This window comes from Bufo gargarizans, chromosome 5, assembly GCF_014858855.1.
Source record: "Bufo gargarizans isolate SCDJY-AF-19 chromosome 5, ASM1485885v1, whole genome shotgun sequence".
NCBI classification, from domain to species: domain Eukaryota; kingdom Metazoa; phylum Chordata; class Amphibia; order Anura; family Bufonidae; genus Bufo; species Bufo gargarizans.
The window spans coordinates 313,623,500-313,643,718 of record NC_058084.1 but is presented as its reverse complement, the minus strand read 5'-3'; the positions used below and the strand labels follow the sequence as shown (position 1 = coordinate 313,643,718).

The window sequence follows — 20,219 nt, the reverse complement described above, 5'->3', positions numbered from 1 at the left end:
GCATTTTCCCGCAACGCACCCGCCTCTAATCCGGGCCAAAAATAAGACGTCCGTGTGAAAGAGGCCTTAAACTTAATATTTTAGGGTACTTTCACACTAGCGTTTTTCATTTCCGGCATAGAGTTCCGTCACAGGGGCTCTATACCGGAAAAGAACTGATCAGGCATATCCCCATGCATTCTGAATGGAGAGTAATCCGTTCAGGATGCATCAGGATGTCTTCAGTTCAGTCTTTTTGACTGATCAGGCACAAGATAAAACTGCAGCATGCTACGGTTTTATCTCCGGCGGAAAAAAAACTGAAGACTTGCCTGAATGCCTGATCCGGAATTTTTCTGCATAGGAATGTATTAGTGCCAGATCCGTCATTCAAAATACCGGAATGCAGGATCCGTTCTTCCGGTCTGCGCATGCGCAGACCAGTAAAAATGTGTAAAAAGATACAAGACGGATTCGTCTGTCCGCATAACAAGCAAAGAGATGGATTCGTTGTTGCAATGCATTTGTGAAACGCATCCGCATCCGGATCCGTCTCACAAATGCTTTCAGTCACATCCAGATCGGCAGATCCGGCAGGCAGTTCTGACGACGGAACTGCTTGCCGGATCACACTGCCGCAAGTGTGAAAGTAGCCTTAGTGTTTTTTTATTTTATTTTTTTACTTACTATTAGACCCCTTAGGGGCTGGAACCCTTGTCCTATTCACACTTAGGCCTCTTTCACATGGGCAAGATTTCTGCGCGGGTGCAATGCGTGAGGTGAACGCATTGCACCCGCAAGCAAGTGTGGATGCCGTGCGATTTTCACGCATGGTTGCTAGGATGAAAGTCTATTCACTGTGTTATTTTCCCTTATAACATCGTGGTGACGATGTGGTGACGTCACTGAGCTCATCACATGGTCCATTACCATGGTGATGGATCATGTGATGTACTATGTGATGAGCTCAGTGATGTCACCACAGGTCTTTTGACAGGTCCTGAAGAAAGAACAGGAGACCGGCTGCTACGCGATCAATTGGAGGAGGTGAGTTAATATTTTTTTTATTTTTTAACCCTCATTGGCACTGCCCACTGCGCCACTGTTTATTATACTGGGGTGTTGGGGGGCGCACTGCGCCACCAATGTTTATTATAGATGGGGGGGGCGCACTGCGCCACCAATGTAGATAACTGACCTGTTAATACAAATACAGGAGGCGGGTGCCGGAATAAAATAGCCAGCACACAACCTCTGACAGGGAGCTGCGATCAGCTGCAGAAACCCCTCAGGTACCGCAGCTGAAGGGTTAACAGCGGCTGATCGCAGCTCCCTGTCGGTAAGGCAGGCATGCGTGCAACATGCAAACACTGCAACAAAGAAATGCAAGGCCTGGTGGCCCGAATGAGGCAACATCATGAGATGTGCTGTGATGAAGATGACCAAAGAAACACATTTTTCTCCTTCCTAAGTACAAGAGAAAAATTGTCCAAATATGAATCTTTATGTAAAAAGCTATGATTTAAATCAAGCCTTACTGACTAGGGATTTAAATCGGTTTGATTTAAATCAAATCCACCCTCCTGACAAAAAATAAAGTGAAAAAAAAAAGCTGAAAATATAAAGTTTTCCCCTCCAAAAATTAAAAGTTTCAAGTAAAAATAAACATAAACGTCATTTTCCCCAAATAAAGAAAATTTATAAATTGGTAAATAATTGGGGGAAAAAATAAGAAAGTATACAAATTAGGTATTGTCGCGTCCGTATCGACCGGCTCTATAAACATATCACATGACCTAACCCCTCAGATGAACACCATAAAAAATAAAAACCGTGCTAAATAAACAATTTTTTTTGTCACCTTACATCACAAAAAGTACAACAGCAAGCGATCAAAAAGGCATTTGCCCAAAAACTGAAAAAAAACCTATGGCTTTCACAATATGGAGACAATACAAAACATGATTTTTTTTGTTTCAAAAATGATATTATTGTGTAAAACTTACATAAATTAAAGAAAAAGTACACATTATATATCCCCGTGTCCGTATCGACCGGCTCTATAAAAATATCACATGACCTAAGCCCTCAGATGAACACCGTAAAATTTTTAAAATAAAAACGGTACTAAAACAATTTTTTGTCACCTTACATCATATAAAGTGTAATAGCAAGCGATCAAAAAGTCACACGCACCCCAAAATAGCGGCAACAGTCATCTCATCCCGCAAAAATCATACCCTACCCAAGGTAATCGCCCCAAAACTGAAAAAATTATGGATCTCAGACTATGGAAACACTAAAACATGATTTTTTGTTTAAAAAAAGAAATCATTGTGTACAACTTACATAAATAAAAATAAAAAAGTATACATATTAGGTATCGCCGCATCCTTGACAACCTGGTCTATAAAAATACCACATGATCTAACCGATGATGATATATCAGATGAATGTTGTAAATAACAAAAAATAAAAACTGTGCCAAAACAGCTATTTCTTGTTACCTTGCCTCACAAAAAGTGTAATATAGAGCAACCAAAAATCATATGTACCCTAAACTAGTACCAACAATACTGCCACCATATCCCGTAGTTTCTAAAATGGTGTCACTTTTTGGGAGTTTCTACTCTAGGGGTGCATCAGCGGGGCTTCAAATGGGACATGGTGTAAAAAAAAAAAAAAAAAAAAAAAAAAAGTCCAGCAAAATCTGCCTTCCAAAAACCGTATGGCATTCCTTTCCGTCTGCGCCCTGCCGTGTGCCCGTACAGCGATTTACGACCACATATGGGGCGTTTCTGTAAACTAAAGTATCAGAGCCATAAATATAAGTTTTGTTTGGCTGTTAACCCTTGCTTTGTAACTGGAAAAAAATTATTAAAATGGAAAATCTGCCAAAAAAGTGAAATTTGGAAATTTGATCTCATATTTCCATTAATTCTTGTGGAACACCTAAAGGGTTAACAACGTTTGTAAAATCAGTTTTGAATACCTTGAGGGGTGTAGTTTCTAGAATGGGGTCATTTTTGGGTGGTTTCTATTATGTAAGCCTCGCAAAGTGACTTCAGACCTGAACTGGTCCCTAAAAACGAGGTTGTTTTTTTTATTTCTGAAAAATGTCAAGATTTGCTTTTAAACTTCTAAGCCTTGTAACATCCCTCAAGAAAATATATCATTCCCAAAATGATCCAAACATGAATATAGGGAATGTAAAGTAATAACTATTTTTTGAGGTATTACTATGTAATATAGAAGTAGAGAAGTTGAAACATGGAAATTTGCAATAATTTATAAATAGAAATTACTTTTTTTTACTTCATTTTGTCATGAAGTACAATATGTGACGAAAAAACTCTCAGAATGGCCTGGATAAGTCAAAGCGTTTTAAAGTTACCACTTAAAGTGACACTTGTCAGATTTGCAAAAAATGGCCTGGTCCTTAAGGTGAAATAAGGCTGTCCCCCAAAGGGCTTAATAACCATTTCCCCCTTAGGGGCTAGAACCTGGGATTTTTTTCATCCCTTGTCCTATTCATCATGATAGAGCTCTATCGGGGTGAATAGGACTTCACACTGTCCCTGCTGCTCTGTGCACACAGCATCAGGGATGTTACCATGGCAGCCAGGGCTTCAGCAGCGTCCTGGCTGCCATGGTAACCGATCAGAGCCCCAGGATTACATAGCTGGGGCTCCGATCAGAAGCTGCCACTGCACCACCAATGAGGGGGAGGGGAGTGGACCCTGTGGCCACTGCCACCAACGATTTTAATACTGGGGGGGTTGAGAGGGGCCGGCGCACTGTGCCACCAATGATTTTAATGGGGTGAGGGGTTGAGCCACCAATGATAATAACCCCTTAATATAGGAGGCGGGCAGTGGCAGATCAGCGGCAGTTAACCCCTGAGGTGCGGCACCTTAGGGGTTAACTGCTACTGATCGCAGCTCCCTGTCAGGGGCAGGGTGCCGGCAATGCGATTCTGGCAGTAGCGCTGTCCAATCACAGCGCAGGAGAAGGAACGCCCACTAGTGAAGCTGATGTCTCCTCCGCATCGCTCCGATAGTAATTAGCATGTGGAGCAGGAGAGGAGACATTAATGGGGCACAGCGGGCGAAGGGAGCGAACAGCTCTGTGTAGGAAAAGTCTTTCACTGTATTTGCAGCTACCACTTCCGCAGAAAGGCTATTCCATGCATCCACTACTCTCTCAGTAAAGTAATACTTCCTGATATTACTTTTAAACCTTTGCCCCTCTAATTTAAAACTATGTCCTCTTGTAGCAGTTTTTCCTTCTTTTAAAGGGAACCTGTCACTGGGATTTTGTGTATAGAGCTGAGGTCATGGGTTGCTAAATGGCCGCTAGCACATCCGCAATATCCAGTCCCCATAGCTCTGTGTGCTTTTATTGTGTAAAAAAAATGATTTGATACATATGCAAATTAACCTGAGATGAGTCCTATACATTAGATGTATACGTTCACAGGAAACGGCAGGTAAACGAGTGCATATACAGCCTGCCAGCGGCGATCATTCGCTGACAGGCTGTAGATGCGATTTTTTTAACCCTTGAAAGGTATATCAGACAGCGTCTGATATACCTGCTACCTGGTCCTCTGGTGGTCCCTTTTGCTTAAATCGACCACCAGAGGACACAGGTAGCTCTGTAAGTAGCACCAAACACCCACCCCCTCCACACCCCTGTCACTTATTAACCCCTGATCACCCCCCTGTCATTGATTACCCCCCTGTAAGGCTCCATTCAGACGTCCGTATGTGTTTTGCGGATCCACAAAACACGGACACCGGCAATGTGCTTTCCGCATTTTGCGGATCCGCACATTGCCAGAACTATATAGAAAATGCCTTTTCTTGTCCGCAATTGCGGACAAGAATAGGACATGTTCTATAGGCGCTACAAAAAAATGCAGTGTTCGCCCGATCAGGCCTGATCTTGAGCGCACACTTGCGTTCAGTCCGCCCCACCGCAGTGACAGATTTATTTATTTTTTCTGATCACTGCGGCGCTATAAAAAGATCACTTTTGAGGGGCATGGCGAGTTCATATAAGAATTTTATTTTTTTTTTCTTTCTTCCAAAGTCTTATATTCCACTAACTTGTGACAAAAAATAAAATCTCACATGAATTCACCATACCCCTCACGGAATCCAAATGCGCAAAATTTTTTAGACATTTATATTCCAGACTTCTTATCACGCTTTAGGTCCCCTAAAATGCCAGGGCAGAATAAATACCCCGCAAGTGACCCCATTTTGGAAAGAAGACACCCCAAGGTATTCCGTGAGGGGCATTGCGAGTTCCTAGAATATTTTTATTTTTTTGGCACACGTTAGGGGAAAATGATTATTTTATTTATTTTTTTTCTCTTACAAAATCATTTTCCGCTAACTTGTGCCAAAAAAAATAATAATATTCTAGGAACTCGCCATGCCTCTCATTGAATACCTTGGGGTGTCTTCTTTCCAAAATGGGGTCACTTGTGGGGTATTTATACTGCCCTGGCATTTTAGAGGCCCTAAAGCGTGGGAAGAAGTCTGGAATTCAAATGCCTAAAAATGCCCTCCTAAAAAGGTACTCTTGGCTGCAAAAATGTGTCACACATGTGGTATCGCCGTACTCAGGAGAAGTAGGGCAATGTGGTTTGCAGTGTATTTTTACATATACCCATGCTGGGTGAGAGAAATATCTCTGTCAAATGACAACTTTGTATAAAAAATAAATGGGAAAAGTTGTCTTTTAGAGAGATATTTCTCTCACCCAGCATGGGTATATTTAAAAATACACCCCAAAACACATTGCCCTACTTCTTCTGAGTACGGCGATACCACATGTGTGACACTTTTTTGCAGCCAAGATGCGCAAAGGGGCCTAATTTCCAATGAGTACTTTCAGGATTTTCAGCATTTTTACGAATTTGGATTCCAAACTACTTCTCACACTTTAGGGCCCCTAAAATTCCAGGGCAGTATAAATACCCAACATGTGACCCCATTTTGGAAAGAAGACACCCCAAGGTATTCCGTGAGGGGTATGGTTAGTTCATGTACAATTTTATTTTTTGTCACAAGTTAGTGGAATATGAGACTTTGTATAAAAAAAATAAATAATAATAATAATATCATTTTCAACTAACTTGTGACAAAAAATAAACTTCCATGAACTCACTATGCCCATTAGCGAATACCTTGGGTGTCTACTTTCCGAAATGGGGTCATTTGTGGGGTGTTTCTACTGTCTGGGCATTGTAGAACCTCAGGAAACATGACAGGTGCTCAGAAAGTCAGAGCTGCTTCAAAATGCGGAAATTCAAATTTTTGCACCATAGTTTGTAAACGCTATAACTTTTACCCAAAGCAATAAATATACACTTATTGCTTTTTTTTTTTTTTTTTTTATCAAAGACATCTAGAACAATAAACTTAGAGAAAATTTTATATAGAAATGTAGTTTTGATTGAAAAATTTTACAACCGAAAGTGAAAAATGCCGTTTTTTTGCAAAAATTTCGGTCAATTTCGATTAATATAAAAAAAAGTTAAAATGTCAGCAGCAATGAAATACCACCAAATGAAAGCTCTATTAGTGAGAAGAAAAGGAGGTAAAATTCATTTCGGTGGTAAGTTGTATGACCGAACAATAAACCGTGAAAGTAGTGTTGTGCAGAATTGTAAAAAGTGGTCTGGTCATTAAGGGGGTTTAAGCTAGGGTAGCTGAGGTGGTTAAGGTCCTTTAATCTTTTCTGGTAAGTTTTATCCTGCAATCCATGTACTAGTTTAGTAGCTCTTCTCTGAACTCTCTCCAAAGTATCAATATCCTTCTGGAGATAAGGTCTCCAGTACTGCGCACAATACTCCAAATGAGGTCTCACTAGTGCTCTGTACAGCGGCATGAGCACCTCCCTCTTTCTACTGGTAATGCCTCTCCCTATACACCCAAGCATTCTGCTACCTTTTCCTGCAACTCTATGACATTGTCGCTGATTTTATATTCTGCTCTTGGGTTTTTGCGCCCAAGGTGCATTATCTTGCACTTATCAACATTAAATTTTAGTTGCCAGATTTTTGACCATTCCTCTAATTTTCCTTAATCCTTTTCCATTTGGTGTATCCCTCCAGGAACATCAACCCTGTTACAAATCTTTGTGTCATCAGCAAAAAGACACACCTTATCATCGAGGCCTTCTGCAATATCGCTGACAAAGATATTAAACAATATGGGTCCCAGAACAGATCCCTGAGGTACCCCACTGGTAACAAGACCATGACCTGAATATACTCCATTGACTACAACCCTCTGTTGTCTGTCCCTCAGCCACTGCCTAATCCATTCAACAATATGGGAGTCCAAGCTCAAAGACTGCAATTTAATGATAAGCCTTCTATGTGGGACAGTATCGAAAGCCTTACTAAAGTCCAGATAAGCGATGTCTACTGCACCTCCGCCATCTATTATTTTAGTCACCCAATAAAATAAAAAAATCAATAAGATTAGTTTGACATGATCTCCCTGAAGTAAACCCATGCTGTTTTTCATCTTTCAATCCATGGGATTTTAGATGTTCCACAATCCTCTCCTAAAAGGGACACTGACAGGCCCGATAAACATATTTAGATATTCCTATGCAGTCATAGGTCTATTAAAGTGTATTCCAATCACATAAGAGTACCCCCTGTCCGCATTTTAAACTATGTAAAAACAACTTTATAATAATCTGTCAATCACTTTCCGTTATGCCCATGGGGCGTTTTTTCTCCTACCTTTGTGCCCATCCACGCCCCAACTGTCGTTTCCTAGGCGCAGCAGGAGACGCTGATGCCGCCGCATTGAATAAGGGACGCAGGCGCACTGCGAGTGAGGGTGCCAGGCAAGTTATCCGGCGCATGCGCAGAAGGTACAAGTGAAGCCGATGCCCATACGTTTCTATTGGGCATGCGCCGGCTCGGTAGGATCGGGGATTGTAAAAGCCGCCCAGCGCAGTGAATAATAATGAGCTGGGCGGCGCTAGGAAATTACAGTTGGGGCGCGGCTGGGCACAAATTAGTATGAGAAAAATGCCCCTTGGGCATAAAGGAAGGTGATTGACAGATGATTATAAAGTTGTTTTTACATGGTTTCAAATGCAGACAGGGGGTACTCTTATGTGATTGGAATACACTTTAATAGACCTATGACTGCAAAGGAATAACTAAGTATGTTTATCGGGCCTGTTAGTGTCCCTTTAAGTATGGTTTCCGTTAATTTCCCCACTATTGATATCAGGCTTACTGGCCTATAGTTGCCCGATTCCTCCCTACTACCTTTCTTGTGAATGGGCACAACACTTGCTAATTTCCAATCTTCTGGGACGACTCCTGTTACCAATGATTGGTTAAATAATTCTGTTAATGGTTTTGCTAGTTCACTGCGAAGCTCTTTCCCTTTTGTATTTTGTTTGGGTTTTTGTGTGTGGCATTTCCCTGTCATTTGTATTACGGCCTCAGGTAGACTCCGAATCGTCCTTCCTTTTGGGGGAATAGGTTGTCATAGTCCTGACATTAGTACCAGGGATCGGGATTAGGGTTTTAGTAGGAGGTGTCCATCTCCTTTCCCTTTATGGCTCAAGAAACATAGGGAAGAAAAATAAAAACGCAAAAAAACTCCAGTAGTGAAAGGGTTAATAATTGATACCCATTATGTTTATTTTTTTTATTTTTTTATTTGTAAAATTGAGAAAAGAAGTAATTCAATTTTTTATTATTATTATTCTTTTAGTACCCTGGGTGGACATGCAACAGTCTGATCACTTATCCTATAGACCGCAAGAGAATACCATTTACAGGCTTTACACACAGTTAACAATGACAGGCTTGGGAGCCTTCAGAAAGCACCAGGCAGTCATGGTAACCAATCAGAACCCCGCAATTTCACCACGGGCTCTGACTGGATGGCAGAGGAGGAGCACCCAACCTCTGTCTAACCCCACAGATGCCACGATTGCTAATGACCGCGGCATCTGAGGGGTTAAATGACCGGGTTCAGCATCATCGCTGAGCATTGCAGCTGGGTGCTTGTTTTATATGGCAGAAACCATACAACGCCTTGAGTTTAATTACGTACATGTTGTCAGTTCTCCTTTACATCAACTTTAATAAATGTGCATTCTTGTTCTTCTCTATTTACACTGGCTATCACTGCAGAGTGTGATAATTGGGCAGCGTAAGCGGCCTTTATAAAGAAGTCAGCAGAAGACACGGCTTTGTACCTGTTTTAAAACGGTCAACAAATTTCCTTTGGTCATGTACTCAATCACCAAAGAGTAGTTACCATCTTCTAGGATGATACCAAGCAACTTCACAATCCGTTCATGGTTGAGTTTATGCATCATTTTACCCTCTTCATACAGGTCGTTAGTATACCTGTAATGCAGACATAAAATACAAGTAAAATCAAAATGGTAAAAAAAGAAAAAGGGCCCAAGAAAGCATTACTTGATGGTAACCCCATCTGACCAAATCAAAACTTAAAAAGAACAATGCTAGTAAACACAGTAACTTAAAGGGGTTGTCCCACGAAAAATATTCTAGTTTTCAAACCAGCACCTGGATCTGAATACTTTTCTCATTGCATGTAATTACAAACTTAGCATGGCCACTGTGTAATCAATAAGGAAAATACTGGGCACTCTGGTTAATGGAAAACCGTATGTTTTATTAGTTAATAACAATATTGATAAAATACCATAAAATCGATAGCCGTAGTATAAATAACAGTGCTACAGTACTAAAAGAGATATTGTTGTTAATACATACTAAATAACCTTGCTAAAATAATCTAATACATGCTATATATTGCAAATAGTAAAAGTCACATAATAATCTCAAGAATAAAACCTGGAATCTTAACAGTCCATATATCTGTTGCTGTTTGAATATTTTAAGTGGATCCTAAGTGCAGGAGTAGACGGTCTCAAGCAGTATTCATTAGGTGAGCTTTTAAGCGGCATCCCGCTATACTCACTGTTTCAGCGGCGTCCCGCTGAGTTCTTAAGAAATAAGACTTTCCTTCAGCTGCTGTTCCGGTACAGTGTGATAGTGCTGCTGCAAATAGAAGAAAAACTCTGCCGATCCCTTCAGTCGCTCTGGACACCGCTCCGCTATAGATAAGAGCCGGTATCTTGCGAGCTTCTGTATACCATCTCCCACGCCCGTACAGCTCTACACTTGTATAGTCTTTGCTGTGTTCGTGTTGTATTTGTGAAAATAGGCGTGTCAGGTCCTTAATTTTCGGGAAAACCGGCATCAGAGTCTTTAATCAGATGGGCTAGCAGTTCATACGGGGGTCTTGAGCCAAGCCAGACGCGTTTCGGGGCTTAATATCGCCCCTTCTTTAGTGGACCACTGAAGAAGGGGCGATATTAAGCCCCGAAACGCGTCTGGCTTGACTCAAGACCCCCGTATGAACTGCTAGCCCATCTGTTAAAAGACTCTGATGCCGGTTTTCCCGAAAATTAAGGACCTGACACGCCGATTTTAACAAATACAACACGAACACAGCAAAGACTATACAAGTGTAGAGCTGTACGGGCGTGGGAGATGGTATACAGAAGCTCGCAAGATACCGGCTCTTATCTATAGCGGAGCGGTGTCCAGAGCGACTGAAGGGATCGGCAGAGTTTTTCTTCTATTTGCAGCAGCACTATCACACTGTACCGGAACAGCAGCTGAAGGAAAGTCTTATTTCTTAAGAACTCAGCGGGACGCCGCTGAAACAGTGAGTATAGCGGGATGCCGCTTAAAAGCTCACCTAATGAATACTGCTTGAGACCGTCTACTCCTGCACTTAGGATCCACTTAAAATATTCAAACAGCAACAGATATATGGACTGTTAAGATTCCAGGTTTTATTCTTGAGATTATTATGTGACTTTTACTATTTGCAATATATAGCATGTATTAGATTATTTTAGCAAGGTTATTTAGTATGTATTAACAACAATATCTCTTTTAGTACTGTAGTACTGTTATTTATACTACAGCTATTAGGGCTGCACGATAAATCGAAAAAACAATCGAATCGCGATAATCGGCAAATGCGATATGGCGATTTGGCCGACCCGAAAATGCCGCGATTATATATAAAGGGGCCCTGCTCACATAACTGCCTTTTGCGTGTAAAGTGTTTTACTAGTGTGTGTGGGGGTGAAACAATCTCTCTCCTAACAGGTCCGGTGTTCCGTAAAAAGTTGGTACCCTCGTCACTTCCGGTAGTGACGTAGAGGCATCGGAAGGCTCAGAAGGAGGTGTGTCGCCGAGCTCGCCACCTCAGTGGCTAAAAAGGTGTGTTAGCGCCTGCGCAGAACTAACTATAGTACCAACATTTCACTGCAAGTGAATGTGAACGCGCCGACGGGGGGGGCAGTAGGTTAGATTTATGGCCCACGCGCATGCGCCGGGAGCCTAAGCAGAGAGGGTAGGCAAAAATTATGGACCAGTGCGCACACGCGAGTTGGGTACCAAAATTTCACGGCCAGTGCAGGTTAGATTTATGGCCCATCGCGCATGCGCCGGGAGCCTCAGCAGAGTTGGGGTAGGCAAAAATTACGGGCGCTCGGAACACCAGCCTCTGTACTCACTATGAATGCAATGCGCGGCAGCGAGGAAGCAGGAGCGTTACTAAGTGACGTCAGCCACGCGCCGGCCGGCCAGCTCGCTACAGTGCATTGCATTCATAGTGAGTACAGAGGCCGGACCTGTTAGGAGAGAGATTGTTTCACCCACACACACACACTAGTAAAACACTTTACACGCAAAAGGCAGTTATGTGCCCAGTTTAGGACACATGAGGGGGACCAGCATAAGATGCTATATGTCTTAAGCTGGCCCCCCTCATGGCCCTATGTGTCCTCCACACATCTCCTATAACATTGCCATCCACAGGTCCCCCATAAGTGTCCTCCACAGATCCCCCATATAACAGCGCCCTCCACTGATCCCCCATATAACAGCGCCCTCCACTGATCCCCCATATAACAGCGCCCTCCACTGAACCCCCATATAACAGCGCCCTCCACTGAACCCCCATATAACAGCGCCCTCCACTGATCCCCCATATAACAGCGCCCTCCACTGATCCCCCATATAACAGCGCCCTCCACTGATCCCCCATATAACAGCGTCCTCCACTGATCCCCCATATAACAGCGCCCTCCACAGATCCCCCATATAACAGCGCCCTCCACAGATCCCCCATATAACAGCGCCCTCCAATGATCCCCCATATAACAGCGTCCTCCACTGATCCCCCATATAACAGCTTCCTCCACTGATCCCCATATAACAGCTTCCTCCACTGATCCCCCATATAACAGCTTCCTCCACAGATCCCCCATATAACAGCACCCTCCACAGATCCCCCATATAACAGCACCCTCCACAGATCCCCCATATAACAGCACCCTCCACAGATCCCCCATATAACAGCACCCTCCACAGATCCCCCATATAACAGCACCCTCCACAGATCCCCCATATAACAGCACCCTCCACAGATCCCCCATATAACAGCACCCTCCACAGATCCCCCATATAACAGCACCCTCCACAGATCCCCCATATAACAGCACCCTCCACAGATCCCCCATATAACAGCGTCCTGCTCACTGAGATGGCCGCACATGCTCAGTTTTATCCTTCAACTGCCTCCTAAGTTGTGATAGGGAGAGCATGGGCCATGCCCCCTGAGCTGCAGCAGAAAAGACACTGCCCTTCAGCTGTCAGCTTGATACAAATCCAAAGCTATGAATGAGGAGATCTCTGGATCCATGTGAGGTACAGGGCTGGCTCTAGCTTTGTTAGAAAGAAAGTGTCATGTTCTATATTATGACTCACTTTCATTTTTTTCACGAGTCATGGGATAACCCCTTTAAGAGGACCTCTCACCATGACATGCAGTGCAATCTGAGAAGCTGAGCAGACTGATATATAGTATTGTGTGAAAAGAATCCGTAAAACTTGTCATTTATAGATTTATATCTTTGCTTTTTCTACCTCCTGCAAATATCAGTACAGGAGGAGGGGTTATCACTGATTGTGTGCATAAAGAGATGGCTGTCAGTCACTGATAACTCCTCCCTCCTGTACTAATAGCTGTTCACAGGAAGTGGAAAAAGGAAAGATATAAATGTATAAATTACAAGTTTTACTAAACCTTTTACCACAAAACCATATATCACTCTGCTCAGATCCTCCTGCTCTATAAGATGCTGCCTGCAGATTGCATTACATGTTAGTTTGTAAAGCTAATAAATGAGAGAAGTTCATCTAGTCCTGTCTAAAATCCTGCAATCGAAAAGACATTGGGCCAGATTTATCATTAGCTCAAGTCAGAATAATGGAGTGAAAAAGTCACAAATTTTTTCGCAATCGCTAAAACTGTTCAACTTTTTTCTGCTCTGCACTATGCTCGCCAGTTTTCTGAAAGTGGGTGCGTTTTCTTATGTAAATGAATCTCTAGACAGATTTAAGATTGCGACTATTTAAAAAGTCGCAAAAGAAAAAGCGCAATTTCACTCCAGTGAGGACCATGCTTATCTTATAAGACTTTTTAATAGAATATGCAACGTTTTTGTAAAGACGTGCGACTTTTGTAAAGCTGCGTACTGACGGATAAACTGCTACCGTCAAACCACATTTATTACAGTCTTAAAGGGACGATCATAAATCTGACTTGGCTAAAACTCACTTTAGCCATATGTGAAAGTGGAGTGAGCTGTCAGAGTCATGATAAATCTGGCCCTTTGCATTTTCTATAATTCTGGATTTGTGTTCCCGGGGGGCCAATGGTTTTCCTGAGTTTTCACCGTAAATTCTGATCACATTTAGTCATAGTCTTCCTGCTCTTACAGCATTGGCTGATTCAGGCAGCGATTTCAATATCCATTTGCCAAACACGGACATATCTATTCAGCAGTGAGGTCCTTCCACCTGATGCCAATTGAATGAAGCTGGATTTCTCTAGCCCTGAATTAGTCCACTTTCACATGGTCAGCATTTTGCATCAGTATTAGAGCTTATTCACACAACAGTGAAAATAGCTGTGTGATGGTGTTTTTTTAATGGCCGTTATGTGGCTATTTTCAGAACTAATTAAAAGTCTACGGGGCTATTCACATAGCCGTTTTTTTAATGTGTCTTTCTTTTTGCTGCTTTTACAGCCAGACAAACAAGGCAGGTTTTAACAGCGGTTTAGCACACCCTTCTACCAGCTGTTAAAAATGGGTATGCTGTGTAAAAAAATAAAAAAAAAAATGGCCTTTTGGAGGTTAAAAAAATAAAAATAAAAAATAAAAATATAATATGGTACTCACCTCATCCGCTTGCACGCAAGGGAACACTTGCTCAGCGCTGGAGACAGCAAGACCTGATGCTCAATGACATTGACACCAGGCCAAATTTTTTTTTTTTTATCCTTCAGGGCCGCACCGCCGATCACCACAGGCGGCGCGGCCCTGGATGTAATTGCGGCGGCGGTGGTGGTGGGGGCCGTAGGAGATGAGCGCTTCCATTGTGGAAGCGCTCATCTCCATATCTAATCCATCTGTATCGCTGTCCTTAGGACAGCGATACAGATGCCTGTGCTGCGGCAGAGCAGGGGAGGGAGAGGTGTGTCCCTCCCCTGTTCTTCTGATAGGCTGCAGGCACTAATGCCTGCAGCATATCAGAGGCCGGCTCTGGCGGCGCGATGACATCATCATCGCGCCGCCTGAGCCGGGCAGCACACAGCAGGCACACGGGCCGGAAGAGGCTGCATCACATCTCTGCTGATGGAGGTAAGTATCAGTGTATTTTTTTTGTTGTTTTTTTTTTTGAGGGGGGGAGCTGGCACTATGGGGGAACTAAAGGGGAGAACGGCACAATGGGGGCACTAAAAGGGGAGAACGGCACAATGGGGGCATCATGGGGGAGAGGAGCACTATGGGGGGGCTCTAAAGGGGCTTTTTTTTTTTTACACATTATGGGGGGCACTATAGGGGAGAACGGCACTATGGGGCATCTGGTGGCACTATAGGGGCATTATTTGGGGGCACTATGGGGAAGTGGGGGTTCTAAAGGGGCCTTTTTTTCTTATTGGCACATGGGGGCATTATGGCATCTGGTGGCACTAAGGGGGCATTTTTTTACTGGCACATTATGGGAGGCACTATAGAGGAGTGGAGCACTATTGGGGCATATGGTGGCAATTTGAAGCAGCATTTTTTACTGGCACATTATGGGGCGGCACCATGGGGGAGAGGAGCGCTATGGGGGCATCTGGGGGGTCTAAAGGGGCTTTTTTTTTTTATTGACACATTATGGGGGCACTATAGGGGAGAATGGCACTATGGGGCATCTGGTGGCACTATAGGGGAATTATTTGGGGGCACTAAGGGGAAGTGGGGGCTCTAAAGTGGCCTTTATTCTTATTGGCACATTATGGGGGCATTATGGCATCTGGTGGCACTAAGGGGGCATTTTTTTACTGGCACATTATGGTAGGCACTATTGGGGCATATGGTGGCACTTAGAAGGGGCATTTTTTACTGGCATATTATGGGGGACACTATGGGGAAGGGGGAGAGGAGAACTTTGAGGGCATTTACTGGGGCACTATATAGGGGTATTTTATACTGGCATACATTATGGGGACATTAGCTCAACAGCGGGCACTAAGCAGGGGTATTTCATGTACTGTCATATTCTAGGGAGAATTATTAGTACTAGGAGGTATTATGCGGAGCTTTGCTAATACCGGGGGGCTATGAGGAACATGATTACTAGTATGGGCACTATAGGGGCATTATTACTACTAAATGTGCTCTTGCAGAGAACTATTTCTATTTTGGGGAGCACCCTGCCACGTTATCAGCTTAGCACAATAATTTTTGGGGGACATTATCTTTATACTATTAGTGTCTGGGCGCAGTTATTTTTTTAGAGCACTGTGTGCCAATAATTGTTGAAGGGGGCACTATCTGTGTAGCAGTAGTATTTCCAGGGGGACTGTTTCTGCAGTATAGTATTGGGGGCACAGCAGGCACAGTATTGGGGCACTATCTGTGTGGTAGCAGTATTTCCAGGGGGACTGTTTCTGCAGTATAGTATTGGGGGCACAGCGGGCACAGTATTGGGGCACTATCTGTGTGGTAGTAGTATTTCCAGGGGGACTGTTTCTGCAGTTTAGTATTGGGGGCACAGCGGGCACAGTATTGGGGGTGGCAGGAAAGGGTGTTCAGAAGATGATGGAAATGTGGGAAACTAATGTCTGTTTGTTAATCTCTGCAGAGACGAGAGATGGCTGAAAAATCATCATGGCGGTCTGGTCTGAATGGAGATGAGGAAAGAGAACGTCTACAACAAAGGTGACATCACTGGATGTAAGAGGTATGGGGCGCTATGTAGGAGAGGAGATGCTCTGCCTCCTCCCCCTGCCATTTGCAGAAGGAGGATTCAGAGCTGGGTGAGGACAGCCAAAGGGGGCAGCAGGCAGATGGTGGGGGGAACCACAGGCCTTGAGCAGGATCTGGGGAGGGAGGAGAGCGGAGGAGCTTTCTGGCTGTAGCCTGCTGTTTATTGTATGATGTGAAGCAGGCAGTGCAGCCAGGACAGACCTCCCCCTCTCTCCGTATGATGTGTAGAGACAGGCCGCAACTATAGAATGTCAGCTGTACAGCGCTTGTTGGGCGTGGCCTATTATATGTAGGAGGGGCTTTTAATAATGGACGGGCCCAATTTTTTTTTTCATACAGAGCTTTTTGAATCTCCAAGTAAAAGAATCAGCGCAACACACTACACCCCCTCCCTGCAGTTTTAAATATAAAAGGGGCTTTGAAAAATTGAATTAGCACAGCGCACTACAAATGCCACATTTTTTTACCTTTGGGACCCCCCCCTCGACAAAATTCCTGGGTGCTCCCCTGGTGTGGAGCAACTGTTCCCTTGCGTGCAAGCGGATGAGGCGAGTATTATTTTTTGTCACTGGTGGGTGGGTTTCTCACTAAAATTAATGAGGACACAAACTAGGTAAATTATATAAACTGAGAGCCTTGGGGGTCATTATTTATACCGGGGTGCACTATGGGGTCCACTGGATGTCCAGAGGGCACTATGGGGGGGCATTATGTATACTGAGGGTACTGAAGGGGTTGGGATAAAAAAATAAATAAAATAAAAACACCTTATAAAATTAATCCATTCTTAATTGCTGTTAAAAATGGATTCAAAACAGCCATTAAAGGGGTTGCCTCACCTGAGACATTGGGAGCATATTGCTAGCATATGCCCCTATCTTTAGGACGGAGCCCGCGAAGTGAAGGGCACACCACGCATGCTTGGCTGACCTCCTTTCATTCCTATGGGAGATCCAAAAATAGCTGAATGCTGACTATTTCTATCAGCCCCATAGAAGTGAATAGAGCGGTGGCTGTGCTTGCGCTGTGCACTTCCCATTCAATTCAACGGGACTGTGCTCCCATAGGAATAAATAGAAAACGGCTGCGCATGTGCAGTGTGCCCTCCTTCCCTTTGCGGGCTCTGTTTTAACTATATGACCCCAAAGTCTGAGGTGAGACAGCCCCTTTAAAAGCAGATGAACGGCCAGAAAATAGATGCCCACACTGATGCAAAATGGCCACGAAAGACTGAGTTTAACAGTTTTTAATGGCATTTTGTTTTTCACTCTCGTCTGCATTTACCCCAAGTAAGCCAAAACCAGAAGTGCAACCAACAGAGAAAAAGTAAAGGAAGCAGTGACCATGTGAAAGTGGCTTTAGGTAGATAAAGATAAAAAAAAGCAAGATTTAATCAAATTCTAAAGCAACTAAGGCCTCTTTCACACTTGCGTTGTCCGGATCCGGCGTGTACTCCACTTGCCGGAATTACACGCCGGATCCGGAAAAACGCAAGTGTACTGAAAGCATTTGAAGACGGATCCGTCTTCAAAATGCTTTCAGTGTTACTATGGCAGCCAGGACGCTATTAAAGTCCTGTTTGCCATAGTAGGAGCGGGGGAGCGGCATACTTACAGTCCGTGCGGCTCCCGGGGCGCTCCAGAATGACGTCAGAGCGCCCCATGCGCATGGATGATGTGCCACGCGATCACGTCATCCATGCGCCTGGGGCACCCTGATGTCACTCTGGAGCTCCCCGGGAGCCGCACGGACGGTAAGTATGCTGCTCCCCCGCTCCCCACTACACTTTACCATGGCTGCCGGGACTTTAGCGTCCCGGCAGCCATGGTAACCACTCTAAAAAAAGCTAAACGTCGGATCCGGCAATGCGCCAAAACGACGTTTAGCTTAAGGCCGGATCCGGATCAATGGCTTTCAATGGGCATTAATTCCGGATCCGGCCTTGCGGCAAGTCTTCAGGATTTTTGGCCGGAGCAAAAAGCGCAACATGCTGCGGTATTTTCTCCGGCCAAAAAATGTTCCGGTCCGGAACTGAAGACATCCTGATGCATCCTGAACGGATTTCACTCCATTCAGAATGCATTAGGATAAAACTGATCAGGATTCTTCCGGCATAGAGCCCCGACGACGGAACTCTATGCCGGAAGAAAAGAACGCAGATGTGAAAGAGCCCTAAGCCTAAAATACCATATGACTTACGAGTAATTCTTACATCCCGTATACACAGTTTTCAGGGCCACTAGACCATGTCTCCGATGACAACATAAATAGACTTTGCCAAATCCTCCAGAATCTATCTCCTTCTTATCTAGCAGGTCCTTGGAGCTCATGCGGATGTCATCAAGAGACACATCTTTAACTGCCGCTGTCGATTCCATGGAATAAAAGTATTGCCAAAACTACCTAGAAAATGAATAAGTCAGTTTTAGATGCATGTTCTCAACACAAATGCTTTTGAAAAATGTTTTAAAGGCTATGTACACCTTTGGAGTCAATTTTTTTATGATTGCATTTTACTTATTTTTGGCAAAAAAACAACAACATATTTTCAATTGGCATTTATTAAAACTATTAAGCTGTTCAGTCACAAAGGTTTAACTGTTCTAACTGCGTGACTTGTACTTTCACTTTCGTCATCTAATTACCCTTATCTCTAAACTACTGAAAGGTCATAAACACTTAATTTAAGCCACATTCTTAGTAACATAAGAATTGAGCTTTAATGAGTGTTTTTAATGAGAGCAGAGATAAGGAGCCCGTCAGCTCCCTACCTGACAAAAGAGAGAGAGAATTCAGAGGCTGCTATTAGAGCATCATAGCTATGTACAGAAAGAAAAAAAAAAGTTCCATATTTTTAATAAAGACCATTTGAAAAAAAGGTTTTTAGCTGAAACTAAGTATAATGCAATCATTTTTTAAAATTGCCAAAGGTGTACATAGCCTTTAGAATATTGTGAACGTATTCAGGATACTATGGGGGAAATTGCAAACAAAAGGAAGCCACAAATCCAGTACCAGACCATGCGGAGAACCAAACAGATGTAATTATTTTCAGCCAATACAGTAAATAAACTCACTACAGCTTCATGAAATTTACAGGAGGTTGTTGGATCTACACCAGTGATGTCATACCAGAGGCCTATATGGAAAGCAGATGCATAGGTTGCTGCTACAACCACTAAGATAAGGGATGAGAGACATTACTACTACTGCTACTACATGGGAATCGGGTGGAAACATTGCTTAGCAATGTACGGCAGGGTTCACACAACGTGGCTTTAAAGTGTTTGCTGCCTGCATAATCTAACAATACTCAGAACAGGTCAGACAGGAAGTTTTTCACTCTTCACCTTAAAAAAGAGTCATAACATTTTTATTTTTCCATTCACATAGCCTTTTGCGGGACAAGCTGTACTTTCTAATGGCACCATTTATGGTTGCATACAATGCAGTGGGAAGCGGGGGAAAAAAATCCAAATTGGGGTGTGTGATGACGGCTCCGTGTAGTCAGATCCACTATCGCTGGTGACTAGAATCTGTTTTACTGTTCTGTCTTCATACACGTTCACACAGTGTGCAGTCTGACATTAAGTTTAAACCATTCCTGTCTTCCAAATAAGAGGACTGTTTTCTGTAGTCTAACTTGTTTATTGGTCAACAGGATTGTGAATTGGTAAAACTACAAGAATACAAATGGCTTGTGTAAGTAAAACATATAGAATAGCATGTACAGTAATACAATGACAAAGAAAGCAGACGTCCAAAATGGCTGCCTATACATAGACTGCATGGCTAGCAAACAG

The 20,219-nt window shown here is 43.4% G+C and overlaps 1 protein-coding gene across 3 annotated transcripts in view; it reads right to left on the bottom strand.

Moving 5' to 3' along the window:
* RIPK1 (receptor interacting serine/threonine kinase 1) overlaps positions 1-20,219 on the bottom strand; it is a 150,750-nt gene that overhangs the window by 98,433 nt on the left and 32,098 nt on the right. For all 3 annotated transcript variants that reach the window (XM_044293588.1, XM_044293589.1, XM_044293586.1), the window contains exons 2-3: positions 18,616-18,819; positions 9,235-9,388 (exon numbers count right to left, since the gene is read on the bottom strand). In XM_044293588.1, the coding sequence (XP_044149523.1) occupies positions 9,235-9,388; positions 18,616-18,794 (333 nt within the window). In that variant the 5' untranslated portion in view covers positions 18,795-18,819. The remainder of the gene's footprint in view (positions 1-9,234; positions 9,389-18,615; positions 18,820-20,219) is intronic.